Genomic DNA, 27,938 nt, shown 5'->3' with positions numbered 1-27,938 from the left:
ACATTTATGAGTTAGGGGTAAGATTCAGCAACAGGTAACAGTTAAATAACAATGCACTGCAAAATCCATATTATACATATGTGATTGTGTTCACAAGACACCCCAATAAAGGAATAGTAAAGACATAAAATACACATAAGGTAGTTTGATTGTGCCTTTATTAGGTAAAAATAGACATTTGAGGGTTGCCCTTGTACTGTACATGCAAATGACATTTTTACCTCAAGCAGTGTTTGCCACATACAGTAAAGTCTCGTTATATCGATATCGGTTATATCGATACTATTTCTATGCACGCACGGAGAAAATTACATGCAAACAGGGTCTGATATATCGATAGTCCCGGTTATATCGATATTTTTTCGGACTCCCTTGAATATCGATATAACGAGACTTTACTGTATTTTCAACACCTTTACAAAAATATGTCCTATTTTGCCTTCACAGCGTACACTGTACACAAGCCAATGTTCAATACAAACATGAATCAAGCGCTATTTTGCAAGAAAGAAACGGCACGTTTGTTCAGCAATGATTAAAAGAGAGAATAGGGACATTTTCTTTTTCCAGACCTATACCAGGACCAGTATTCACTCGAGTACTCACCCATACAAAATATGATCCGACGACCTGATCCAAACAATGGCTATCGTAGCACAGGAGTCTGAAGTCATTTGTTTCTTTTTAACTTGAATTTTGACTTAAATATTGTTTACAAGACACCTATGCTAAATGCCATGATATGGTATGCATTGGACAGGCTGACCTGCTGGTTAATGTTTACATTTAAATGCATGTTTGTAATTGGATGCATGAATTTAAAAATGCATGAATTAAATTGAGTTTTTTGGGGCAGCTTAACATGCTTGAATCCTGGTGAAAATGGTGGTATTTTAGTTGACATGAATATGAATCCTCCCATACCACCCCCACCACCAAAATGCACGAGCACCCCTCAGAAAGTTTGATGTGCCACTTTCAATGATCATTACAAAGTGTGATTTATGCAAACAAGCCTCAAGGGCTGATGCATGAAACGGAATAGCAAGTTGTCCATTTTGCTATGAAGAGGCTATTTTGCTTAAAATTCCAGAACTGGCCTCACTCTGACTTGAGAATGTGAGCCATAGAAGACCCAATTGGAGGAAGATCCTTGACAGAAGGACAATGATTAATTCAGAAACCTCAGACCTTGATGATTTCAACGACCCCCCCCCCCCCTCGCCACCAAAAAAAGTGTAAGCGATGTGCAGGTTCACAATAACCAGAATTATTATGGCAGCACATGTGTGCGTTCCATCAGCTATGGACATGAATCGCCCAAGTCTTTTTTTTTTTTTTTTTTTTTGTCAGAAACTTTTTGGAAGAATCCATCTCGTGCCTTGTACTAAAAGGTCCCACAGATCGAGAGAGCAAACATCCACATATCGCCTCTCTCCCAATATCCTCAGTGTCTCTGCTTGTTTACAGATCTTGAGCCCTCCCCCTCCCTCAAGTCCCGCTTGGGCTCTTATTGGCCCTGCGAGCTGACGTGCCGGGCAACTCCTCGCTCCTTCCCATCAAAACCTGGCAAGGGCTGCCCGTATTTGTCCACACACCAACAGAAGCCACGCTTTCTGCCCTTGGATGGACGGCACTGCAAGTGAAGAGGAGGGAGAAGGTGAAGCTGAATGCATTAAAAAAAGAAAGAAAGAAAACACTTGTTGAATGTGCGGCATTATGGCTAACGGGCCACTTTAGTCGATGGAGGAGAACGGCAATAGTTAAGAGTCATTAATGGGCAGATTGTGCTTGAGTGGATGCAGCCTTGGCCGCGTGGCGCGCTGTGGTATTTTCAGCAACTTTTATGGTCCACCTCCTGTTACGCACACATATAGAGGCCTTGAAGGTAAACAGAAACCTGCTCAAATATTTGCTTAGGGACTTTTGTGAACAACTGAGAACCCAGATCTATTTTCAGGAGCCGGTGGCAGCACGAATCATCTGTTGCTGATTATACCCCACAGCTCCAAATTATGGGTACTACAAATGACTTACAGAGTCTGCGTGGAGCTACCCGAGGGCTGTTATTTTATTGCCAATTTTACTAAAGGTCAACCCCTGCTCTAGTAAAACGCTCAGATTGGGATGGAAGTTGTGCGTCCTCATCACAACACACTTGTGCGAAGAATAGCAAAGCGTTAGAAAAATGTCTCCCGGGAGACGTTTATTGCTATGAAGGGATGGCTTGGCTGCAGATTATGTTCCTGTCCAAATTAGAGCGGACCACATGAATGGACGCACCGGAGGCCTGCGTGCACGCTGCGCACTGCGCTGCATCCACTCTACATAAACAAAGACAATGAGCCTGGCTGCTTATGAGATGATTGCAGGAGAGCACGTCCATTAAGCAGGAGGCCGGGCTGTGTAATAAGAAAAGCGACGCAGAGGCGCCCCAAGTGCCTCCATATGAACGCCTTTATTACAACCCCGTTGTGGGCTGAGTCGCTGAGCGAGGGATGCAGGACGGGTGGGGGAAGGAGGGACTGGGGTAGGGTAGAGGGGGGCGGCGGTGACGGGGGCATGGCCGCCACTCTATTTCTGGGATCGCTTCTCAAAAGTCCAGCAATTATGGGGCGAGGACGTCGGGTGACGGCGGCCACCTTGACGTCTGTCTCGCTGGGAAGATTCCCGAGCGACGTCCCAGCCAGGCAACGCCACTGGGGTTTGGGCATTGCGGTCACAGTCTCCAGTGCCAGTGGCTCGGGGTCTACCTCACTGGTGTGGCGGTGCAATGATGAGGCTCTAATAACTACCGATGAATACAGGAGGACATATTCACATCTATAATTGGGCTGCAGGAGGCCCGTGGTTTGAGTCACTGCATTTGAGTTTGTAATCTCTATTAATGCAGCCTGCAAAATAACAGTAAGACACTACTAGGGCTTGCTCTTTTGGAAGCAGAAAGCTTTTTGGTGCAGTTTGAACAGAACTATTTTGAAACCTAAAAGCAGTCTTAAAGTGTTGTTGCCACAGAGAGTCACTATTTCTTTTGCCACTGTGTTTATGTTGCATGCCTTCTTGTTGCAACCTTTTCGATCCGGCTTTGGGACCAGCCAGTTGCTTGACATTGGAGCATTGGCCAGGATTTGAACCCGCGCCACTTGCATGAAAGATAGCAGCGTATTCCACTGCCAATGATAGTGAGAGTAAAGTATTGAAGTTTTACACCCATGATCCCAACATTGCCTTCTCCACACGCTATCGTACGACATCATACGATTAGCTTTGACTCCATCATCTCTTTCGAATGCATGACACGTTTTGCCTTTGACCGGCAGCGCGACAGTTTCTTTTCGGGACACACGACCACTAATAACACTTGTTTATCCGCCGATTGTACTTATGTTTGCTACCTGCTTTTTCTTATAAAAACCCTTCTTGTCGCAGTTTGGTATGCGGAAACCTCGAGGGTTGAGTGTGTCTGTAATCTTGAGGCTGCCCAGGATGCTCTCGAGCTCTCGCCGACATGGACCCTGCACATAAGAGAACACCATAAACGGTTTTGGTAAGTTTGTCATAAAATTGTTGGGTGTCAACGGTATAATGTTGTCAATGAAGACATTGACAACATTATATTTGGCCATGTGTGCAGTCTGCCTTTCAGCCAAAGTCATCCAGGAAGGCTTCGATTCCCCATCATCCCAAAAAGGGTTTGACGAGTAAAGAAAATGGACGGATTGATGAATGTCTGTTCCCATTAAGCTCAGCTACCAGAGGTTATGCCATTTTGCCGTCTGCATCACAAAATTCTTCACCAACTGGTATGAACGTTTTCCGATTTGTTGTGTTGTAAGAATGGAGCCATTGGTGGTGTAGTGGTTCTGACATAGGAAGCAGATTGATTCCCGCTTGGTGTCATTTGTCCCTTTCTTGTGATTAACCACTGGTCAGTCCATGGTCGGTTTTGCTTTTCGGGTATCGTGACAGCTAATTTTATAAAGGTCTTCCTGATTTTACAGCTTCTTGTAGCTGACCTCCAAGCCCGAACATGTGGAAAGGAACTCGCAAAAAACACAGATAATCTGGGTCCACTTCACTGTCTTAACAATGTTGTCAATGGTCTAAGAGCTGTTGTATCCAGGTGTTCAATCATGGCCATCTGAAATTGATTTTGGGAATGGCTTCAATTGTGTTTCCACCCTGGTTCTCTGATCTAAATCTGAATTCATAAAAAAAAAAACATGACAAGTAAAAGCATTCAAATTAAGTCACATCCTGAAATAATTTTCTCACAAAATTCAAGCGTCCCGTACAACAACAAAGATGCGGTCTTCCAGTCTATTTCCAAATGTTGACTTTTGAATATTAATACTTTTCCGCTTGTGTGTTGGCTCTTAGTCGTGCAGGAGTGGTCCATCGAGGAAAAGGTTTCTTAGCCGTCATCTGTACTTCTTTGAAGGTGTTGGACATTTCGCTACTCATCCAAAGAGCTTCGTCGGCAATTATTATTATTATTATTATTATTATTATTATTATTTATTATTATTATTATTATTATTATTATTATTATATCCCAAATGGACAGAAGTGGCCGTGCCAGACCTTTGCTCTGTTAGGTCCTTGTGCTGGACTCCTCCTCTGATAGGTCCCTGCTCTAAAGTTGAGGGAGCACTCCATTAGGCCAGTCTGATTACTTCTACAGTTCTATCCCTGGCTCTGGTTTCACCACTGATTTCACATCTGTCCATTAGGGATATAGGGCCGGGGTTACCAGCACAACTTTAGTTCGCTGACGAAGCTCTTCGGATGAGGAGCCAAATGTCCGACACCTTTAAAGAAGTACGACTGAAGAAACCTATTCCTCGTACTTTTCCGCTATTGTTCTTCCTGTCATTTGACCCTTGTTTTGGTCTTTGTGTTGTGTACAGCTCATACTTTAGGTGATCTGACCTGTGAGCGTCTCTTTAACTGTTCTCCGTCGTCTTGTTTGATGTACAGAAGGATCCGGACAATAGTGATCAAACTTGTTCAAAAACCTAGTCGACTACCAGAGTTTGTTTTTGATCCAATCCAACATTACAAATGTGGGGGAAAAAAAATCACATTTCAGATATACACATTCCATAATTCAATGTTGACTTGCAACCTGACCAAGGTGTACCCTGCTTTTTGCCCCAAGTCCGTTGGAATAGTCTCCCTGACGCAGCATAAGCGCTATAGGAAATTGATGGATGGATGTGGGAAGGGGGAGGCTTGAGAGCAGAGCCAAAAAGGCCTGTCCTAAGCTCCAAGTACTCTGGTCGCTAATTAAAGCGACCATGTAGCCAAAGCCCAGTTCCCGTGTGCATTCACGTCTTTGGCCAAAAGAGGAGATGGAAATAGTAGCTGGGCTTTCCAACAGGCACTCAAGCCGGCCAATCCATCATCCGCTGGCACTCCGTGCAGCCGGCACGCGGACGCCTTGTGGTCAAACAACCGCCTGACCCAGGTCAGCCGCAGGCCCACGGTCCCTGCTCACTGCCCATGCCATTCTGTTGGTCGCGGCGCCTGCCAACCTTCAGCATGCTTCTCCCCTCCCAAAAAAACATTTTATCACCCGCAGGAAGACAAAAACATCAAAACATAGAAAGAGAGATTGAGACCAATGGCGACGGAGAGTGAAAGTGGGAGTGAGAGAGAGAAAAAGAATAGAGAACAGGAAACTATTGGTTGTGGTACTTACATACTCAGGCTCCGGTTTGATCTCCAGGGAGAAGTTCTGTTGGTCTGTCAAAAGTGGTCCAAGCACATCCTCTATTTTAAAGATTTTAATTCTCTTCTGCTGCTCCCGTCGTAGGATTTCAGCCTTGGCAGAGGGCGGGAAGGGGTTAAGCGCTGGTCTCACGGGTCCCGTGGGTCTGCTATGTGCACCGTGCGTGTTCTGGAAGACGCCACTGGTAGAGTTGTGCTCCTCGTCCGGAGTCTCGATGGTCTCTGCCAGTGTTTTGAAAGAGCACGTGCTGTTCACAAATACTGCTGGGTATCACTTTTTGCAGGATCAAAGTGATTCATTCCAACATATATGAAACTGCAATCAGTCTTTGAAGTTACAATCTAAAACAGCACTCTCTGGGCTTATTGTTGGATTCCATGCTGAAGTCCAACTTTTTTGGTGAGTTATAAAACAAGTGTCGAGGGTATAAAGATGATGTATTTGGGGCAGGGGTGTCCAACTCAGGTCTTGGAAGGCTGCTGTCCTCCCATTGATAAGACCATCTGGAAGCTCTGCAGAATCCTGACACTGAACCTGTTGATTTGAATCAAGTGTGTTGCAAGAGGGAGGCTGGGAAAACATGCAGGATGGCAGCGCTCCAGGACCTGAGTATGTCACCCCTGCCACCCCATTAAGAAGCTACAATGTGATAAGACTTCTTATCTAATCCCCAATGAACGAATTATTGCTTATTTTTGGACCCCATTGGATTGATTCCACCCCCAAGTTACAACTGTAGCATTGCACCCAATTACGTGTATGACTAAGACATCCTTTTACCTGTGCAGGTATGAACCCAAGCTGTCATCGTCAAGGGGATAACGGTAATGCATTTGAGTTTACCATCCCAATGACAAGCCATATTGTGACAGCGGTCCATTTTGTTAGCCTCAAACTACCACAGTACATTGATGGTACACACTTGAGGTTAGCACTCTTGTGATAGGTCATTGTCATTTCATTTCAATCCATTGCAAAAAGTATACCAGTGGACCCCACTGGGCTTAGTTTTGGACACCTCAGTGCTTTATCAAGGACCAAAATGATACACCCAATGGTGTAATAGAAGTTGTACAGTGAATACATCCACCCCTAACCTCTCCACCCATAAAGTAACACAAAACACGAATGTACCCGATATGCTTACTTATAAACGCAGTCATATCTTCCAGTAATTATAAGGTTAAAAGTTACGACCCCAATTTACAGTGCAGTCAAGTGTCAGGGGTATAACTTTATACACACATTTGAGGATACTGCTCCAGTGACCAGCCAGTCAGTGATGATATTCAAATTCTACCACCCCCTCCTTGCTTCAATTTACACTACTTTGTTTATTTTTAGACACTGTGGTTCAGGTAGGGGGCTGTCAGGCATCATGGATATAAGTGAACAATTAAACAACGGCCTTAGCATTGGGTGTATCACCTGCAGTGACAAGACATCACACCTTTAAGAGTCCAGTGAGGACCATTTGATAATTGTATTACAGAATTAAAGTAGTCTCATACTGGACTGTCCATAAGCCACCTGTTTTCGAAAACAAAATTTCTCATTAGGGTCACAGATGAGCAGAAACCCGTCCGGGATAATTTGGGCTGCACCCTGCATTGCATTGTGGTCGCCAGTCGACCACAGTGCATGTAGAGAGAAATCAATATTGACACTCACACAGATTGACAATTTATGTCAACATTACCTCATGTATTATCGTAAACAATCCATCCATTTATCCATTTTTTGGTCACGGTTTTCCTATTTGGGGTCATGGGTGACACAGGGATGATTAACGAGCAGGCTGTTCTGCCAATCATTTGTAATAGTAATCTTTATATGGCAACTCATTTCAAAAAGGCACCCCTCAAAAGAAACTCCCTGGCTCACTTCAACATACAGTAGTTCCTTGCAATCAAGATGCCAAAAGGGAATGCTGCAGTATTACTTATGCCCAAATGAAGCAGTTCAACTCAGGTCTACATAGTTCATTGGCATCATGTTGCTGTTAGATGGTACCAAAGGAATACACCTTTGCTTTGGGATTAAAAAAAACGACAAACAAATTGACAAAAAACGGCAAGAAATGAAACAAACGGCAGAGGATATAGTCCCTGCAAATTTGCAAATCGAGCCCATGTTGAGTTAAATGTACTTTTTACTTTTTCCAGCTCCCATTGATAGACCCTCTTGTCCCTCTCCCCCAACACTAATTAGATGGCTATAAAGGTCCAGTATGAGCCATAAAGACAACCCTGTGCTCATTTTGCGCGCCGTTCCAAACCCCTCAATGAACGCCAGTGTGCACGCATGCACGCTGTTAAAGCGAGCGTGAGTATAATCAAGGTGCACGCATGTATACCTGGCAGTTCATTTACAGGAGGCGTCGGTCTCTCTACGACGCGTCGAGTGCTCGTGGCGTTGGCGCAGACCCCCCGTCCCTCCAGAAGCGCCTGGAGCGGTCTAGTCTCGCCTGGCTGGTGCTGGCAGGCGAGCCCGGCGCCGCATCTGCCCGTGTACACGCCGCACGGCTGGCCGAAACTGAGTGCGCAAGTCGGGCAGCACCCGCAGCCCGGCTCTCGAACCCTCTCGGCGCAGTCCTTGGGCAAAGGCTTGCAGGACAGGCGCGCGCCATCGTCGCAAGGCTCGCACTTGATCACCGGACCCAGCGCACCTGACCCGCGGCCAAGAGACGCCAACACTAAAGTCACGCAAAGAGCGCGGAAGCACGAATCCATGGTGGCTTGTGTGGCCCGAGAGAGTAATCCTGCCGCGGTGACTCGTTCTGTGCTCTCATTCGCGTAATCCCACCGCACAAAACATCCCAATATATAGACCCTGCAACTGTAGTCACTCCCCCCGCGGAACTCCACAGATGAATTGCCTCCACTGCACTCAGCCATTTCTAATTACTGGAATCTACTTGACTTTGTTACTAAGTCTAATATCCACACCCTTACGATTTTTATACCCCTCAAACCTTGAAATCAGTTACTTTCCAATCTGCAAGTGGCATTAATTATCAACTCTGCAATACAATGAAAACTACACAAAAAAACTATCCTCACTAAAATCGTGATTGTTGACCTCGGAACCCCCTCAACCCCCAAAATGCAAGCCATTATTATATGCCCTGCAAAGCAAGTGCGCTTTATGCTTTAGTCGATCCTGTGCACAAAGTCACCCATATGAGTCTAAACGTGAGTTTTGAGTGTGTAAGTGACGGGCTCAATGACGCTTTGTTGTCTGGTCTCGTCATGGCCCCAAATGTTTTTGCCCTTTACAGCTTCATAACAAGAGGTGTGTCGACAAAATGCCCGAACTGGTAGCACAGAGACATTTAAACTCATGTTTCAAACTGTGAGTAATTTATCTTTATTCGGCGAACACTCAATTAACAAAGAGATCAAGCCTTTTTTTGCCGTAGTAAGCGACGACAGTTGGAGCAAATCAACTCGTGGTTGCTTCACCAGACAGTGATCTGACAGTTCTTGTACAAGAACCCCAAGAAATGTTGCATAATATTGTCAGCATCTTAAAATAATGCATGGCCTAAATTAGGGGTGTCCAAATATCCAGCCTTTTTTCAATGTCTCCCTCATCCGACATACTTCATTCAAATTATTAACAAATAAAATGCAATAAGCTTTAGTTTCTTTTTTTATGTTAACTGAACCCCCCCCCCAAAAAAAAAAAGTGACATCGGTCATTATATTAGGAAAGTAACAAGAAATAACACGGATTGATAATTTTATACAAACTTTTCTCTTTTTTTGCAATGATTTTGGATCTGCTGTAATTTCCCCCCTCTGTTTAACAAATGATAATAATAATAAAAATAATAGTAATAATAATATCGATGAGAAGGTTTCCTCAGCCGTCATCTGTACTTTTTTGAAGGTGTCGGACGTTTCGCCTCCTATCCAAGAGGCTTCTTCAGCGAACTAAAGTCTTACTGGTCGTATCGGCCCTATTTATATATCCCTAATGTCCAGACATGGCAGCGGACACAGCTATGATAGGTCCCTACTCTCAGGTTGGGGGGAGCAGAGGACCACTCCCTGTGGCCCCACTGATTGTTCCTACATTCCTGACTAACGACTGGCCTGTTTGCCCCACTCCCTCCGGTATCACCTCATCAGCATTACGAATGTTGCCTGACCTATATCGCCTAAGCAGGCTATTGTATGAACGATCCAAATTGAACCTCACCACACCAGACCGGTTTAATGAAGGATTTAGTTGTTTTATGAGAATCACTTCTTTTACCCCCCTTTCAAACCATCTATGTTCTTTCGCTAAGATTTTAACCCCATTGTCGTCAAATGAGTGGTTGCTAGCTTTTAGGTGCAAATGTACTGCCGATTGAGGCCCACTTGTATTATCCCTGCGATGTTGATAAAGTCTTTTTTTTTGAGAATTTGTTGAGTCTCCCCAATGTATTGCTCTTTACAATTTTCATTCTTACAATGTATGGAATAAACTACATTACTTTGTTTTTCATTTGGCAGCCTATCTTTTGGATGCATTGATTTTTGCCTTAACGTGTTTATCGGTTTGAAATAAGTGGGAATTTTGTGTTGCCAAAGGACTCTTTGTAGTTTTTCAGAAACTCCTGCAATGTAAGGTACTGCTACTCCTGTCCTTTTTGTATCTTGAGAATTTTTGGTTTCATTCCCTATTCTTTCTTTCTGACATTTGTTGAATGACCACTGAGGGTACCCACAGTTAGTGAGTGCTCTCCTGATATGTTTTGACTCCTTTTCTCTGCCTTCAATGCTAGTTGGTATTAGTTTAGCCCTATGCTGGAGGGTTTTGATAACTCCTAGTTTGTGTTGTAAAGGGTGGTTAGAATCAAAAAGTAAGTATTGGTCAGTGTGTGTAGCCTTCCTAAAGACTTCTGTTTTTAGCGCTCTGTCCACTTTTATAATTACTTTACAATCCAAGAAGGCTAGTTGGTTCTCTTTAATGTCCTCACGAGTAAATTTAATGTTGATGTCTACCGAGTTAAAGTGATCTGTGAAGGATTGAATTTCTTGTTTTTTAATTGACAAAAGTATCGTCCACATATCTAAACCAGTGTCTAGGTTTTGTCCCCGGGAAGGATGTGAGGGCCTTTCCAACGTTTCTGTCCACGAGATGTCCATGTACAGAAGAAAGCATACATGTTTGCAATCGATTAAATAATTTATTCCGTGTCATTTTGAGGCATCAGGGGTGGGAACTGTCGCACCCAAAAAAAGGCAGAAAATGGCGACAAAGCCGTGTAAGGAATTAATCAGCCCGTATCCACAGGCTGATTAATTCCTTACATGGAGCTTTGTCACCCTCTTCTGTACAGCAAAATGCATTGACGTAATGGAAGGACTGCTACAATGTGTCCTTTTTTCGGTCAGGGGCGTTCCTTCAGTGACATAGGGTGAGGACTCGTCACCAACTCAAAAACAAGACTTCCTGAATATTCAGCGTGAGTCTTAAAACGTAAAATATAGCTATATGCTGTGGAATCGTTGTAAAATACGCTCCGTAGAAGTCATTTGAAGCCATTTTACAAATTATGGACACAACTTGTCCGGAGACATCGGTTGTCCTTTAATGTTTAGGTTCAGACTTAGGAGGATTTTTTGGGGAAACATCATAGCTGTAAATTACAAGGCATAGTACAATCTTTATTGTGCAAGCCTTTGGAGGTCAAACAAACAAACAAACAAACAAAGAAACTACTGTAGCTCAATAACCTGATCTAGTAGCAACCAAAAGGGGCTCTTGATATCAGAATAAAAATATTTTTAGGGACTTATGAAGACTTCTCTGTTGACAAGTGTAATAATTCACATTTGTTATCAGTTTAGCATGGCTGTTGGGTGACTTGAAAATAGATTCCTATTCTCCACCTCGGCTAAAAGAGTGAGCCATTCCAACCTAATTATGTCTGTGGCAATTACAGATCATAGCACCACCGTGTTAAAAATCAATACAAGCGCCTCCCGTCTCCTTAAAAGGCTTTTGCTGAACCAAGCTTGGCACTCTGCCCGCCTTCTCGAGCTCTTAACTGGGCAACTCTGCAGCAGAGAGTCCTTCTCAGTGGAATGCCAAACATTTGTTTCGTATTCAGGAAGAGAGTGGAGGGGAGTTGGGAGTCGGGTGGGGAAGAAAGGGGAGTGGGGGCGGGGGGCACTGATTTTCCTCACTCTCCTCCTCAGAAGGGGGTCTTTTTGGAGCCACCTGCACATTTTCCGCATAGCAGCAGCCAACGTCGGCCGCTGCAGGAATGTCATCCCGCCGAGCAGCCACTCAATAAAGAGAGAGTGTGAAGATTGTTGCCAGTGCGCGCACACATGCATGCACACACACACACACACACACACACACACACACACACACACACACACACACACACACACACACACACACACACACACACACACACACACTAAGGACATTGCTGTACTGTACATGTGTTCAACATGGGCGGCCAAGTTGACACTTCTGGTGCAATTTGAAAAGTGTTTTCTAATCATTTGGTCGGCACGAGCCAGTCAGGTGTATCTCAAAATACACCTTGCTACATGGAACGCGCTGGTCTTAATAAAGCACATATGTCAATGCTTTGTATGATACTCGCAACTCAATAGCGCCTTTATGCGGAATTGCTTTCCACTATTGATGAAAATTACGTGCTAACGATGCACCCGGCAACAGTCTAGTCCTCTGACCAAGTTAAAATATGGCCGGAACTGGAAGCCATGAGTAGTTTGATTGGAACAGGTGTCAATGTCATGAAATGCATATGCATGACACCAGTTCTTTTTTTTTTTTTACAAAAAAGAACTTTAATTGTTATGTTCCTTAGCTGCCTGTCCTGAATATGGCTATAGCATGTCCCGATTGACTTTGGTGGACAGGTGGGGCACACTTTGGATGTAGCCTTTCAAAAGAGAAAAAAATGTCACACCAAATTCTACTCAAGTAATATTGTTCTAGCCAGTACGTTTATCAACCGGTTAGCATGTCCGCCTCACAATGCTGAGGTGTATGGTTCGATTCTGGCTCCGGCCTTCCTGTGTGAAGTTTGCATGTTCTCCCCATGCCGATGTGGGTTATATCCTGGTACTCCGGTTTCTTCCCACATTCCAAAAACATACATGCATAAGGCAGGATCACAGAACATTTTACATTGTTCCTTGGTGTGATTGTGAGTGCTGAAGGTTGTTCGTCTGTGTGCCCTGTGATTAGCTGGCAACCAGTTCATGATGTCCGCCCCGAGAAAGGCTCCACCGCAGCTGCAACCCTAGCAAGGTGAAACGGTTTAAATCCATCCATTTTCCAGGCCGCTTTATCCTCATTAGGGTCGCGGGGGTGCTGGAGCCTATCCCAGCTGTCCTCGGGCACAAGGGACACCCTGAATTGGTTGCCAGCCAATGGCTTGGCACACACAAACACCCATTCGGTCTCACATTCACACCGAGGGAATATTTAGAGTGCTCAATCAGCCTGCCACGCATGTTTTTGGAATGTGGGAGAAAACTGGAGAAAGCCCATCCTGGAGAGCATGCAAACTCCACACAGGGAAGCCGGACCAGGTCTTGAACTCACAAACTCTGCACTGTGAAGTCAACATGCTAACCACTCTACAACCGGGCCGCCCTTGTTTAGAAAATTGACTTTATTTATTTATTTATTAGAATGTGCTTAAGTGTGGCATCACATTACCCTCTTCACATGAAATTATTGTCCACGACTAATTGGTTTCTTGAAAATCTGGATGGAAGTGGTTGGGTTGCAGTTGAAACTAGAAATATCTTTAAAAAAATGTAAAAGTTGTTGAGCAGTGTCCTCAAAGGAGCCGAAAATATGATCCTAATAATAACTTTTAAAAAATTGAGCAGGTTTGATGCAAGTTTTTTTGCACTTGACTGTTTTCTGGGCAGATTGGGTAGGAAAAATCACTCCGCAAACAAATCACTCGGATAACCATCAGTGATGGGTTAAAAGTGAACATTCGTTCCTGGTTCATCGCTTTTCAGGGTGTTAGAAGTGGGATGGTGAAATCAGCAGGAAGCCAGGTGTTGAACAGAATAAGTTATTTTAATCTTGTAGACAGCAGGGACATTGTGTGAGGTCGGTTGAGGAGAGGCAGAAAGGAAGAGAGAGATCGACGCGCTGGGAGAGCATTTATGTAAGACAGATAGGATGTGATGTGATAGGATGTAACGTAATAGGATGTGACATCATGCAAAGGCAGGCAGGATATGACGTATCAGGAAGTCCAAAACAAAAACAAATGATGCAAAAAGATATTTAAAGATCTTCGTATAGCGAATTACCCCAACAATCAGACCTTTTGTGATCTTGATTGCAGTGGCCGAATTGAAATCTACTTTGACCCCTCTCACCACGGCACACCCTTCTCTCTATCTGAGTTGATTACATTTGCACATTTGGGGATTAGTGCTCTCAGTATTCAACATCCAATATTTTTTCTTACAAATTTCATAATGATAACTGTCAGGATCTGGTTGGCGACCAATGGGTGGCGCTGTCGGCCCCGCCTGCACCTGCACAGGTGTTAGTCGTTCCAATCAGTGGCAGTTAAAAGGACTCCCGGCACAACCATTCAGTGTCGGGTCATTGAATGTGTTCACCCTGTCCGGTTTTTTTCATCTTGGCAGATTTTTACTCATGGTTTTCTTTGATATTTTGTACATTTCTGTTCGGATGACTTTGATGTTTTAGATTTTGTTCCTGCTGACTTTATTTTAATACAATTTGTCAAATACAACCTCCTGCTCACTCCTGTCTTCTTGTTTGGGAACCACAACCTTCACTCATTTCCACCCTGTGCCTGGCAGTGAAACGTCCACGAGCCATGCTTCGTTGCGTGATTGTGTGAAAAGGGTCACACTCATGTCCACGACGAGCCGTGCCGCGTCCACATCCACGTCAGGCCGAGACCTCTTTACAGGTGGCCGTCCACGGTGACACCCGGTGCCTGGCAGTGCACGTCCACGTCCGGCCATGTGTCGTCGTATATTTTTGAATCAAGTCACATCCACAACAAGCCGTGCCACGTCCACGTCAGGCTGAGACCCGACTCACCGCTGGATACCGCAGGTGCAAAGGACTGGTCTCTTTTCCCCTGTGCCAGGCAGTGCACGTCCACGTTAGGCCATGCTTCGTCGTGTGACTGTTTGAATGGAGTCGCATTCACGCCCACGACGAGCCATGCCGCGTCCACGTCAACGTCCGGCCGAGACCTGTATCCTTGTGGCCGTCCGGGGTGCCACTCTACGCCTGGCAGAGCACATCCAGGTTGAGCCATGCTTCGTCGTGTTTGAATTGAGTCACACGACGAGCCGTGCCATGTCCACGTCCATGTCAGGCTGAGTCCCGTTCCCGGCACGTCTATTTGGTGTATGTGTTTGCTTCACCCTGTCAGGTTTGTTTCATCTTGGCAGATTTTTACTCGTTGTTTTCTTTGATACTTTGTACTTTTCTGTTTGGATGATTTTGATGTTTTAGATTTTGTTCCTGCTGACTTTATTTTAATACAATTTGTCAAATACAACCTGCTGCTCCCTCCCGCCTGCTTATTTGGGAATCCATAACCTTCACCACCTTGCAAACCGTGACAATAATTGCTCTATATCACTGTACATATAAAATGCATATTGGGAAAAACTCCAATTGTCATCTGCTTAAGTGCCGCTGCCCTGGACCTGGTTGGTGATTGTGCTGCCTTTTTTTTTGGTTTTTCAGAAAGTGCTGTTACCCTTTTCCAAACAGTCTCTGTCATGATGGATTGAGTTTTAAGCCCCACCATCCATTTATCATGCCTTGAAACCAGTCCACAGCCCAAACTGGACGGGTTGTTATTTTCGGATAATTACTTCAATTTGAACCCTATTCCCCGAACCAGTGTTTATGTCTATGAACACATACATACTGTATATACTATGTAGGTGTATTTGGGCGAGACAGTAACGGGTGGAGCTGTTGAGGAATGAGTCTGTTGTACATTTTACATGACAAGTTGGGTAACTTGTTTTTTTTTACGCCCCACCGATCTTATCGCAGATGGACTGCATACTAATGACTCTACTATTAGGTTCATCATACCGATTTAATAGAGCTCTACATGACCCAAATGAATAGCATTGCAAAGCAATGTAAAACCTCTTGTGATTTTTGTTTGTTTATGTTTTGTTTTCATTTTCAGTAAACTCAATATGGGATATAATATGGGAAATTCCATTTTTTAGATCATGTTGGTCCGTGGTTAAAGGTGACACTTTATGGACAAAAACAACGTTTTGTATTTCTATTTGTTCTACTTCGTCTATTTTTATTTCTTCTACTTCATTTATGTTTGTCTCCGTGGTTAATTCTCAGATCAGCTATTGAATGTGTTTTGACAAATTACGAAAAGCAAGGTTTGCCCCTCAAACTGCGATCCGAATTTTTTTTTTCTTTTTGTAGCCTTGATGTACTCACATGTACATCTTTGTGGAGAATTGTGACACTAGGCAACGTGAGGCTTTAATTAGCAAGGTAGCGGAGTTTGGGGAAACCAGCGAGCGACATCAGTCTGTGACAGTTGCAGAGTGTTAGTTTTGAAATGATCCACAGTCACCCTAACTCCCTCCCGAGCAACATGGCGACCTCTGTCTACACTCGTCTGGCTGGTCCAGACTTTAACATGTTTTCACACATGCGCGCACATTTCCTCACAAGTGTGAAGGAGGTCTGACCGCTCTGTCAGTCGTGCACAAGTGGACGACAGAGAAACACACAAAGTGCCTTTTCATTCACGCTTCATTTATATTAGTCTGTTCACACTTCACAGCAATAAGCCTGGCTTTAAATATACAGTGCATGAAAAAGCACCTGAACCAAGTGGCTCCGGCCATGTCCTGTATCATTACGGACACACCATTAGTCATTGCAAACAAAGGCTCAATTAGGGTGGCGATATCCCTTACAGAGCCTATTTATAAATGCTGTATTTGTGTTTGCAAGTGCTGGTGGTCTGCGGTGATACCATGTGGTTTGATGTGTATATTGTCGAGAGCAAGTTATCACCGATGAATGTCAACAGCAATCTGTGGAAAAGGTTGAAAGAAGCAGGGGATAGACTACGGTCTATGAGACAATATTCAACCCTTCAGAGCATTCGAGACAGCACACTATACAATTATGTTTAAAAAGTATCTAAATAAACATTAAAATGAGGTTGGGGAGCCGGGGCGAAGATATGTAACCCACAAACACTCCTGATTGAGTGAGTCATTCCTGGGAAAATTTGAGCTGCAAAGGACTCTGTAGTCAAGGCATCCATCCATCCATCCATCCATCCATCCATCCATCCATCCATCCATCCAGGTGCGCCGGACTATAAGCCGCACCTTCCATGAATGAAAAACGTTTTACAAATATTAGATATACATAAAATTTTTCCAAATATAAGGCACACAACATTACATGGCACAACTACAAGAAATGAAAAACATTTTCCAAATATAATATATAAATACATATAAATGTGGGTGTCCCGGTAGTCGAGTGGTTAGCACACCGGCTTCACAGTGCAGAGGTGTGTGCCCTGCGATTGGCTGGCAACCAATTCAGGGTGTCCCCCGCCTCATGCCCGAAGACAGCTGAGATAGGCTCCAGCAACCCCCGCGACCCTAATGAGGAATAAGCGCTACGGAAAATGAGATGAGATGAGATATAAATGTTTTCCAAATATAAAGCAACAGTAGAGGCTGGGGTTACTTACTTCTTCTACAGGGAGAAATGGAGTCGTGGCTTTTGACAGTAGTTGCGAGACTTGTTGTGGCTCAATATTACTTCACGTCCGATTCACAGTGCAGAGTTGAAAGTTTCTATTCCAGCTCTGGCCTTCCTGAGTGGAGTTAAAATCTTCTCATCGTGTCTGTGTGGGTTTTCTCTGGGTACTCAAGTTTCCTCCCATATTCCAAAAACATGCATGGTAGATAAATGGAACACTATAACATTTCCATTTATGTGATTGTGATTTATGGTTTATTGATGTGCGGACCCTGCGATTAATAGCCATTTTTACAAATGTTACCCATGCCTGTGTAGGTTTTCTCCGAGTGCTCCAATTTCCTCTTACATTTCAAAAACCTGCATGGCAGTGTAATTGATGGATGGATGGGTTAGCCTTTATTAGTCTCGCAGTGGAGAAATTTCAATTTCACAGCAGCAAAGTTATGGAAGGAAAAGGAAAGGAAAGGAAGGAGAAAAACAAAATAGAGGAGCTGCAGGAAAGGCAGCCACTCTCACGGCGCCATCTTGAAGTCAAAAGAACCGAAAATAAATACATGCAAAATAATATGACAACACAGTAATAAGACACAGACAGTCATTCAATCTTAAGCACATTCTGCACTCTCGTGTTGTATGAAGCAGTTATAGAGGAAAGAGGAGAGGATCAAAGCGTCCTTTTAACCAGTGGATCAGTGATGTCATGGTGAAATGTGCACATCTACTACAAACTAAAGGTTGAAAGCAAACACGAAGCTGTAGCATCCCTTGACGAAAAGATATAGTCTCACATCTCCTGTCCCACGTAAATCCGCTTCAATTCCAAGCCGCAACAGTTCCACATTCGCATCAGCGCTCCTTTCTTCTCATTGCGGGCTCCTCAAGCCAGGCACCGACAACAGCACCGACCTTTCCACCGAACAATGCGGCCCATTACAGGTGCAAAAAAAGCACAATCGCTCCAGAGCTGTCCAGCAAAGACAGTCAAATGGCACCGACATTCCTTCCAATCAAAAACCGTGCTGGAATATTCGTGCCGCCGAGAAGGCGCAAACACTCAGCACAGTGTCCTTCTTGATGAATGTCATGGCCATAAATGCTGAAAAAAATATCTGCATCCGGTCCACACGGCGCACAGCAGCACAAAGTGACAAAAGAAAACACAAAAACAACAACAAAAAAAGAAAGGCTCATGAGAGCACTTGCCTACTCGTGCACCATCTTAGACTTCCTTGGAAAAATCTAAATATCCCCAAGGTATGATTGAGAGCACGGATGGTTGTTTGTGCTGTGTTTGGCTTGCAGCCACTTCTGCCAACTGCCCGAAGACAACTGGGATGGGCACAAACTCGACCACTCTTGTGATGATGAAGCGGTTTAGATAATGAATGGATATTATTCTGCAACTTATAATGCCATTGATTTTTTAAAATTATGAAAACATGATTCATTGAAAAAAAACAAGGGCAGACTCAGAATCAACACCCAAAAAAAGTAGAAAAGTTTCCTCGCATCTCTGATTTGGAAAAAAAATGTAAAGAAATGGTGGCACGTGTCACTATGGTGGTGTGGATTGATGTCATCAAGGGGTTTCCATTGTTGCATAACTTGGTGTGTTGAAACTGTAGCATAGCTCCGCGTTTTGGATTTCTAGGTGTCAGGTGCGAATTGACAGCTGAGGGCGGGGCCGCCTATCCCTGCCTCCACCACCTGCTGTCAATTCTCTAATCTCGGACACGGTGTATTTATACGGGTCGCGGTCACCTCGCTAGTGCCGGATGATTGGTTTTACCTCGCATCTCAACCGTACCCTGGACTCTATCTTCGGTGCGTGAGTTTATCCGCTCCGAGGTGGTTTCCCCCGCGTCCCGTAAGTTTAAATTGTCTTGTCCGGGATTGTGTACTTTTGCACCCCCGTTTGCTTTTAGGCGTACAGGCGGGTTGCCTTCCTACTCGCTGTGTTTTAGTACATACTTCTTTTGTTTGTTGTATACCTGGTCCGCGTGTTTATCGGACCAGCGCCTTTTGTTTGTGAATAAACATCCTGCAGAGATCGTCCGTCTCTGTCGCCTGCTTTGGGATCCCAACATTCCACTACGTTCCGACGAGTCAGCTGCCTTCAGTCTCGCTCGGAACGTGACACCAGGATGGTTACATTTATAGTGTGGCCATCTTGAAAGAGGAACTTGGACCAATTGTTGCCCGCGAAAGGTCAAAAGCGGAACTGAATTGATGTAGACTATGACGATTGTCCGACTCATTTGAAAAAGATCCAATTTCTCTGATCATTTCTGCAGGTACAAAGATTCAGTGGGCTGGTTTTCAGTGGTTCAATTTATCTCACAAAAAAACAACAACAAAAAAAGGCAATTGTTACGTATTTAGGCATTCCAGAAAACATTTTTCCACCGTCGCCTTCTCTTTAACATTTGTTCCCCTTCAAGGAAATTGATGCCCCATGAATTAGAAGCACGTAAAGGGGCTCTATATGCAAACGTGCTCTTATATTATCTTAAAAAAAACCTGGCCTGCTGCTGTTTATTGCTACAGGCCTCCTCTACTGTACATGGTAGATTTAATGCTTTGTAAATACGATCTGCTCTGCTCTCTTGTGTATTATTTCTGCAATTACCCCTCCTGCGTCATTAATCTACTGCTAAATTCATAAATCATGGCAAATTGCTGCACAGGCCCCCGTGCGTTATCCAAGCCATTGTGCCCTTGTCTAGTCTTCACCCCCTTTTCCCCCTGAACCTTTCCTGCAGCTTCTTGGATTACACAAATAACAGAGCAAGACGAGCTTTTGGTTCCGCTGCAGTCGCCACACCTGCAGACCTGCACTTCCTTCCTGCCCACCCCGGGAATTCTTAACTTTCACCACCTGCAGATGGACGGCAAGGAAGAGGTGGAGGAGGATGAAGATACTTTCCCTCCCTCTTATATTCTCTCCCACTGCCATCAAGACAACCTGCCCAGGCTTGTATTGCAGGTAAAATTCTCCAGCATTTCTGTCCGCAGCCCCCGAGCTTACTGCCTTTTTAATTCAACACTTATTAAGTAGCACTTAGGGCAGTACAGTTGTCTTAGCACGTCTGCCTTACACTTCCAAAGGTTCTACACTGAAAAGAATGCTGTGTTGAATTGACTCTATTTGTTTTAGACGAGGGGGACGCACAAAATAAAATCCTCTGCTTCCAGATTCATTTTTAAATTCGATGCAGTGGTGGACCTCAAGGCCTGCATAGCCTTCTCTGCTGGCCTAAAAATATCTGAATCACACACTGATAATTATATTTTGTTCATGAATTATTCTTAAATAATTTTAAATTGTCTTTCAGCTTCCTTTCTTTTCTCCTGTTGCGCTGCTTCCAGACGTGTGTTTTCGTATTTAAGCCTTCAACCAATCACATTTCATCCATCATTTATGACCAGGTTCAGACATCTACCTGGATGCCTTCACAATCAGTTCTGCTGGCCCTGTCACATCAAATGTGTCGATTAAACTGTTGCTTTAAGAGTTTTCATAAACGATGAATTGTTTGCAAAAACTGCTTGGATCACCTGCCACTGGTGACAAAAGCATACCGGACAGAGCTAGCACAATGTATCGGTAGCGAACAGCATAAGCAAATATATTGTTTTGTTGATTTAATAGCAGTTTTGTCAACCCACAATGGCTGAAGGAGGAGAAAAAATGGATTTGGTTACAGATTTACTGTTAAAGCCATTTTCAAGACGGACTTTTCAAGACAAAATGCAAATCATTAAGAAAGGTCAGCCAGTTATTTCCTGGCTAATGGTACCCTCTAGTGGACTTGTAGTAAATCACACCACATTTTTTTTCAATCTGGAATGATTCAGATGTAGCACGACTGAAGGCCTAGCGATGAAATCCACGGCCCGCCATTGAATAGATGTTTAGTCTACTTCAAAAAACAAATCTGGTGACATGCTTTTATTACAGGCAACCACTCGACATAATAAATTTTCCGATCCGCTTATTCTCACTATGGTCGCAGGGGTGCTGGAGCCTATCCCAGCAATATTTGGGCAGTTGGCGGGGAACACCCCGAACTGTGTTGCCAGCCAATTGCAAGACACACACTGATTCACTCACAGGCACACCTTGGACAATGTCGAGTGTTCCGTCAGCCTGCCATGCATTTTTTTTTGAAAAGCAAAGTGAGGAAAACCTACACAGGCACAATAAATTAATGAATAACTAGTTTTCAAATCTGAAGTCAAGAATGATGACTGTTATTGTGGTTTACATGCGACAATGATATTTTGGTTAGGATTTTAGCAAGACTCATGGCACTTGACATGCTTGATTTGCTTTCGCGGGCCGAACAAAATGATGGGCGGGCCAGAGTTGACCCCCGGGCCTTAACTTTGACAGATGTGGTGCCGAGGCACTTGGTTCAATTCCAGCTGTGGATTCCCTGCGTGGAGTTTTGCAGTTCTCCCTGCTCTCGCGTGGGTTTTCTCCAGATACGATGGTTTCCTCCCACATTCCATAAACATCCACGGCAGGCTACAATTTGTCCCTTGATGTGCGTGTAGAGCACGAATGGTTGTTCGTTTCTGGGTGCCCTGCTCCTAACTGGCTCAGGGTGTGCCCTGCCTACTGCCCGTAGACTCTTGGGATCAACTCCAGCATTGCCATCCACCTCAAACCCATTTGTTTAAAATCATATTCACTGTTTGATTTAAACTGCTCTTTTGTTATTTTTAATTTTTGTTATGGTTTTATTGTTCTGGTGTTTATTGTTCAATTGTTCTTTTTGGTTGTAAAGTTTCCTTGAGTGTTTTGAAAGGTTCTTGTAAATAAAATGTATTATTATAATTGTAAGGATAAAGCGGATTGGAACATGAATGAATGAGTGTTTTTGCTGTGTAAATTTGTATCTCATCTAAGTCCTTCCTGCGTGAATAAGGGCGTAGAATATTCAAGATCGATATGTGGATAATGACTGCTTACATTGAATGAAAGGTAGTTTGTTGACAACTTAAACAAAGTCCAATATTTGATACAAATGTTACATTGTTTTTATTTACAGAGCCGATCCAGTATACAGGAGTTACACTTACATGGACATGTTTGGCCATTTTGTTTATAGGAAAGGCAAAGCCACACTGTAGTGAAAGCAAAATGGAAATGTATGTTATGTCTTTCACAGCAACCACGCGGTAGACATAATACATGTCCTGGAACAGTGTGAATGATTTTCAGACAGTGATACAAAAAAATGTCGTGAAATATCCTCCAGCACTGTCGTTCTGAGCACCCGAGTTTTCAAAATTTGCGGGAAGATCTCCCCCTAGGGGGCACCAGAAGAAAGGGGGTGCAGCAGCATGACAAGAACAAACCAAGTACAGTAAAGTCTCGTTATATCGATATCGGATATATCGATAGTCCAGGTTATATCTATTTTTTCGGACTCCCTTGAATATCGCTATAACGAGACTTTACTGTAGTTTTATAGCAAAATTGCCCGATTTTTTTTTTTTTTAACGATGCCTTTGGAAATTATTTGAATGAGGGTATGGACTGTTCCCTTACAGCCTGCGGGAGGTGTCAACGATCTTGGAACAAGAAGAAAATACATGCAGCAAAATATTTTCCCAAGCCACAATTGAACAATTTTGCAGCAATAAAGGAATAAAGAAAATATTTGGAAACCTCATATTAAAGAATCAGCTTTGTGGAGGTTTAGCACCAAATTTGTGGCTGGCTAATGTATACAGAAATGCTGAGCCATCCGTATGTGAATGATTTGATGTAAAAAGATAATCCTGAGGGTTGATCGTAACAGTGTTGTCCTCACACAGTGTGTTTCAAACTAGCAGCAGTTGGGGAACAATAAAGAACAAATAATAAGAAAACTTTGGCGATGGCAGTATAGAGTTAACATAAGGCTGATAATATAGTTGTATGGATCTTCAAAGTAGGGGTCAACTTGAAACAGACCTTTTCAGACGAATTCACTGGGTTTGGTAAATGTTGTTAAAAAATATTTAATTTCATTGTTGTTTTCAAATATTTTATTATAATGTTGAAAGGGCGCAGTGTCCCACAAAGTCATGCATGGGGCTGCACCCCCATAAAAAGAAAAACAAACAACATAATGACACAATAAATTTGGTAAAATTGGACACTGTAACCAGCTGGTGTCATGGGGTAGAGGAATAAAAATGTAAATTTCTCCACTGTGAGACTAATAAAGGTATATCCAATCCAATAAACAATATATAGATATATATTAGGGTTTACTTCAAATAATTTTTATCTCACACACAACCGCGCACTCTTTTTCCATTTAAATGTTGACAGCTGTCCTACACACAGAACGGAGAGAAGACTTATAATGCAGAACATGATTAAGTATGGTTTAAAAAAATAAAACATTTTTAATGGTGCATAGATCATGTATGCACACTATACATCCCATGAAAACAATTTATATACACGTTTCTCCATGATGTTGTCATTGAAATGACATTATTAATGCCCTCATTGTTTTATAATGAACCATCACGTATAAGGCTGTGGGATTGAAGTCATGAGGGACAATGTTGAGCTGAATGCCTCGCTCATCATCGTCTCACATTTACAGTTCCTCCTTTTTTCAGGAAGGTGTTCCTCCTACTTACTCTTCAGCGAGCCAATCATCACCTTGGACACAAAGTTGACGATGGCGCTGGCCGGCTGCTCGGGGTCGTGCTCAGCAAATAGATGGCACACGTTGTCCATGGAGGTGCCGCTTTTTCTCGCCACAAAGCCAAAGATCCTGTGCAGAAGCGGAGCAACGGGTAAGTAAAACTGTGATTGTGTTAAAAAGGCTCTTTGGCTAAGAGTTGCGTATGAATTATGTTCTTACTTTGCCGATGTGCAGCCGCCCCTTTTCCACCTGTTATGAAAGAAAAGAGAACATTGGAAAACTACACCCACAGGCCATGGCATAAGGTACACCCACATCACCTGAATGCAAATTTGCAATGATGAACTGACACTTGGAACAAACGCCTCAAAAATCAAATCAAAGTTTAATCGTAGGACTGACCATCAAAAATAATAATAATAATAAAATAAAAAACTCATTTGCTGTCATTCCTGAATTTATTTGAGAATTGAAAAGTGAGACGTGGAGCGCCATTCCCGAATTTGTTCTGGTTTTGGTTTTTCTTGCAGGGGTGCCGATAAAGCGTTAGTCAGACCTCTGGCAATGTTTTTCCCTTCCACAGGGAGGCAGCATTTGCCTTTTGGCCATGTTCGCGCTTTGTTACAGCTTTAGCTGTTGTTAAATGGCGATGTAAATCAATATGTATGGATTGTATTTTGTACAGTCGCCCCGATTTCAAGATCAGATATCTCCAGATGCATATAACTTAGGAATTAACTCTTTTTTTCTGAAAAAAGAAGAGACCATAAGGTTTCTTAGGCTGAATTGCATATTTACGTACAGTAGTCCTAAAGCGCAAAATTCTGTGGGTCCTGCAATTTGAGTGAAAATGACAAAAACCATGGCAATGGAGTGGACACACTTATGCACATTGTCTTGTCTTGAAGGAGTTAAGATGGCAGCAAATCCCATACGAATTGTTCCGTGAAGTTATTTTTACATCTTTGCTGGACTACAGCTGCACTTTTTATGGTGTAGCTTACTGCATTTGTTTGGCAACATTTGTGAAAACAGTGTGTACACAAATATTTCAATACTCATTGAAGCACCTTTTCAAGATCCATTTATGCTTATGTTTTTCCTTTTGTGTGTGCAGTATCGTCACAAATAAAAAAGTGGCCATTGGTTTCGAGCTACTCAAATATTTCCTTTGACTTTTGAGGACCATTTTCCCACTTTTGGACCATTTGATTGCGGTGTGATGAGTTAGTAATCTCACTCACTTTCTATCTTGAGGATCCAAAGCACAGAAGATGACCGTATTGCCAGTGTAGTGTCTCCTGAAGAAAAGCCTACAAAACAGACAAGGTCTTGTAAACTAGACAAGGTACATGTGTAAACTATTATATTGCATTTTTGTTTGTGTGCGTTCAACTCACTTCCTCTGGTTGTCAGTGAGGGTGATACCCTGTGAAGACACCTTGAAGTGGACTACTGTGGAAGTGGGAGGCGGGTTGGAGCTCAGAGTCATGCCGGTGGCTTTCTGCACTGCCTGCACGCCTGTCAGGGACTCCATGTCGACCGAGCCAAGGTACCACACATTACAGGCTACATACAAAAACAACAAAGGTTTGCATTAACATTCTCCTGATTAGAGTTTTTGTGGGTGGATTTACACTGACATTGATGATGACGCAGATGTAAACAATAATATATAAATAATACAAACATCAAATTTGAACTAGTCTTGACTGATTTCACATAGGGGCATTCCCAGAGGACTCTACCAGCCTCCGTCTGCGATTATAATGATGGACATAATTTAATTTACGGGGCGTCGAGTGGTTAGCACACCGGCTGCACAGTGCAGAGGTCGCCGGTTCGCGTCCCGGTCCGGCCTCCCTGTGTGGAGTTTGCATGTTCTCCCCGGACCCGCGTGGGTTTTCTCCGGGTCCTCCGGTTTCCTCCCACACTCCAAAAACATGCATGGCAGGCAGATTGACCACTCCAAATTGTCCCTACGTGTGAGTGTGAGAGTGACTGTTGTATGTCTTTGTGTGCCCTGCGATTGGCTGGCAACCAATTCAGGGTGTCCCCCGCCTCGTGCCCGAAGACAGCTGAGATTGGCTCCAGCAACCCCCGCGACCCTAATGAGGAATAAGCGGTACGGAAAATGAGATGAGATGAGATGAGATAATTTAATTTAATGATGGACATGCCCATAAAGTAACATTGACTGTCAAAACCCCATTCACGGGTTTATCCGACATGGCTGTATACAGTAGGACATAGGTGTCAAAGTCAAGGCCCGGGGGCCAAATCTGGTCGGCCACATCGTTTTATTCGGCCCGTAAAAAGAAACTTGTTAAATTCCATCATGCTTGCTAAAATCCAAACCAAAAATTATAATTGTACCATGTAAACCACAACAACAGTCATTATTTTTTACGTCAAATTTAATAACTACTTTTCCATTATGGCACTCTATATGTAATATGTGGAGGGCATTAAACATTTTAATGGCTTCCCCAAATTCATAACGGCCCTCGAGAGGATACCGTAACTACAATGTGGGCCGTGGCAAAAAATGAGTTTGACACCCTTGCAGTAGTAAACATGGGTAAGTTGTCACGTTGAAATATTCTTTTCTATTTGAGGGCAAAACTAAAACGTGAAACACAGCGGTACCTTAACTTCCAAAATGAAATTGGTTCTGTAAGAACTTTCTTAAAAAGAACATTTAAAGTAGAGATACGATTTCCATGGAAATGCCCTAATATGTCCTGTTGATGAGTTAACTAGCGGTAACTTGAACATTTCGGTTAATAAGTGATTCATTCATAAGTACTGGATAGGATCCAGTGTGCAATTTGCTTCTTTTACAGTATGTGATCATGGGTATTGAGCCTTTTGCCAGCTGAGATCAGCGTCAGTGAACCATCTTGCACAACACAAAGTAGAACGTTTAGTTAAATTTGTATATTTTAAAAGAGTTATCTTCCAGGCGACAATCTTAGCATTATACATGTAAACGTGTGATGCAAATTGAAATCAAAAATAAATACATTGCAATTGTGTCACTGATCCTGGCACCGTAAAAGTACAGTAAAGTTAAAGCATTGTGATCCGTTACCCGCTCCCTGTTTGAGCAGTTCTGCAGCAGAGTTAGTGACTGACTGAGAGGCGTTCTCCATCACATGTTCTAGTGGGTCTAAAAAAAAAGTGAGGGTGAAAAATTAACATAATATTCGAACAAGATCACGTCTATGCAAGTATGTGTGTTTTTACCTCTGTCTGGAATGATGAGTTTACAGGGCAGGGCCAGGGGAGTTATTGAATGTTGACAAACCAGTGCCGTTAAACTTCCTGTCAAACACCAACAATGTATTTTCGTTCAAAATCAATAGAAAATCATATCAATCAATTCAAAATCATACACACAGGGGATTTGATGCTTTGTCACTGTTCCAGTTCTTTGTTTTTAAAACTTTGATACTTCACTATAGTGACTATTGTAACCACTGTTTTGTTGGAATACAGTATAGTCCAACCATTTTAAAAAGGTTGTTTATGATTGGCCATAAAACAAATCTTACTTTTGGAGATTTGTCCCAACCATCTATTGAATGGAAATGCATAAAAAACGGTTATTCATACAATGTATTATAATGATGACAATAGAAACGTTTACAAGCTATAGAAAGTAGTCCTCTCAATATTTGTGTTGGTCAGAGTAACTGAAACGTAAAAACAATTTTAGTTAGTTTTTACGCAGTTTTCAAACAAGTCTCCAGGGG

At 43.1% G+C, this 27,938-nt stretch overlaps 2 protein-coding genes and 1 long non-coding RNA gene across 6 annotated transcripts in view; 1 reads left to right on the top strand and 2 right to left on the bottom strand.

The window, feature by feature from the left end:
* Positions 1 to 140: 140 nt before the first annotated feature.
* On the bottom strand, positions 141 to 9,478 carry LOC148891827 (insulin-like growth factor-binding protein 3). Its single transcript, XM_089009138.1, has 4 exons — positions 8,091 to 9,478; positions 5,705 to 5,955; positions 3,396 to 3,515; positions 141 to 1,636 (listed from the first exon to the last, which is right to left on the bottom strand). Exons 1-4 carry the CDS (start codon positions 8,629 to 8,631, stop codon positions 1,511 to 1,513), a joined length of 1,038 nt encoding a protein of 345 aa, XP_088865264.1. The 5' UTR covers positions 8,632 to 9,478; the 3' UTR covers positions 141 to 1,510.
* Positions 1,574 to 22,401, top strand: LOC148891826 (uncharacterized). Its single transcript, XR_016116543.1, has 3 exons — positions 1,574 to 1,660; positions 3,430 to 3,803; positions 20,284 to 22,401. It is a non-coding gene; the product is annotated as an uncharacterized LOC148891826 (long non-coding RNA).
* Positions 22,402 to 22,544: 143 nt separating this feature from the next.
* The window catches only part of LOC148891825 (tensin-3), a 48,217-nt gene continuing 42,823 nt past the window's right edge, over positions 22,545 to 27,938 (bottom strand). For 3 of the 4 annotated variants that reach the window (XM_089009136.1, XM_089009135.1, XM_089009137.1), the window contains 6 exons: positions 27,430 to 27,507; positions 27,275 to 27,352; positions 25,581 to 25,749; positions 25,425 to 25,493; positions 24,400 to 24,429; positions 22,545 to 24,309 (listed from right to left, as the gene is read on the bottom strand). In XM_089009136.1, the coding sequence (XP_088865262.1) occupies positions 24,165 to 24,309; positions 24,400 to 24,429; positions 25,425 to 25,493; positions 25,581 to 25,749; positions 27,275 to 27,352; positions 27,430 to 27,507 (569 nt within the window). In that variant the 3' untranslated portion in view covers positions 22,545 to 24,164. Of the gene's footprint in view, positions 24,310 to 24,399; positions 24,430 to 25,424; positions 25,494 to 25,580; positions 25,750 to 27,274; positions 27,353 to 27,429; positions 27,508 to 27,938 lie in introns of those variants that run through there. The other variant, XR_016116542.1, reaches the window with a different exon arrangement.

Source organism: Hippocampus bargibanti, linkage group LG11 (assembly GCF_051943395.1).
Source record: "Hippocampus bargibanti isolate YZ-2025 linkage group LG11, ASM5194339v1, whole genome shotgun sequence".
Taxonomy (NCBI): Eukaryota; Metazoa; Chordata; class Actinopteri; order Syngnathiformes; family Syngnathidae; genus Hippocampus; species Hippocampus bargibanti.
Note: the sequence above shows the minus strand (reverse complement) of the source record. Positions and strands in the feature narration are given on the sequence as shown.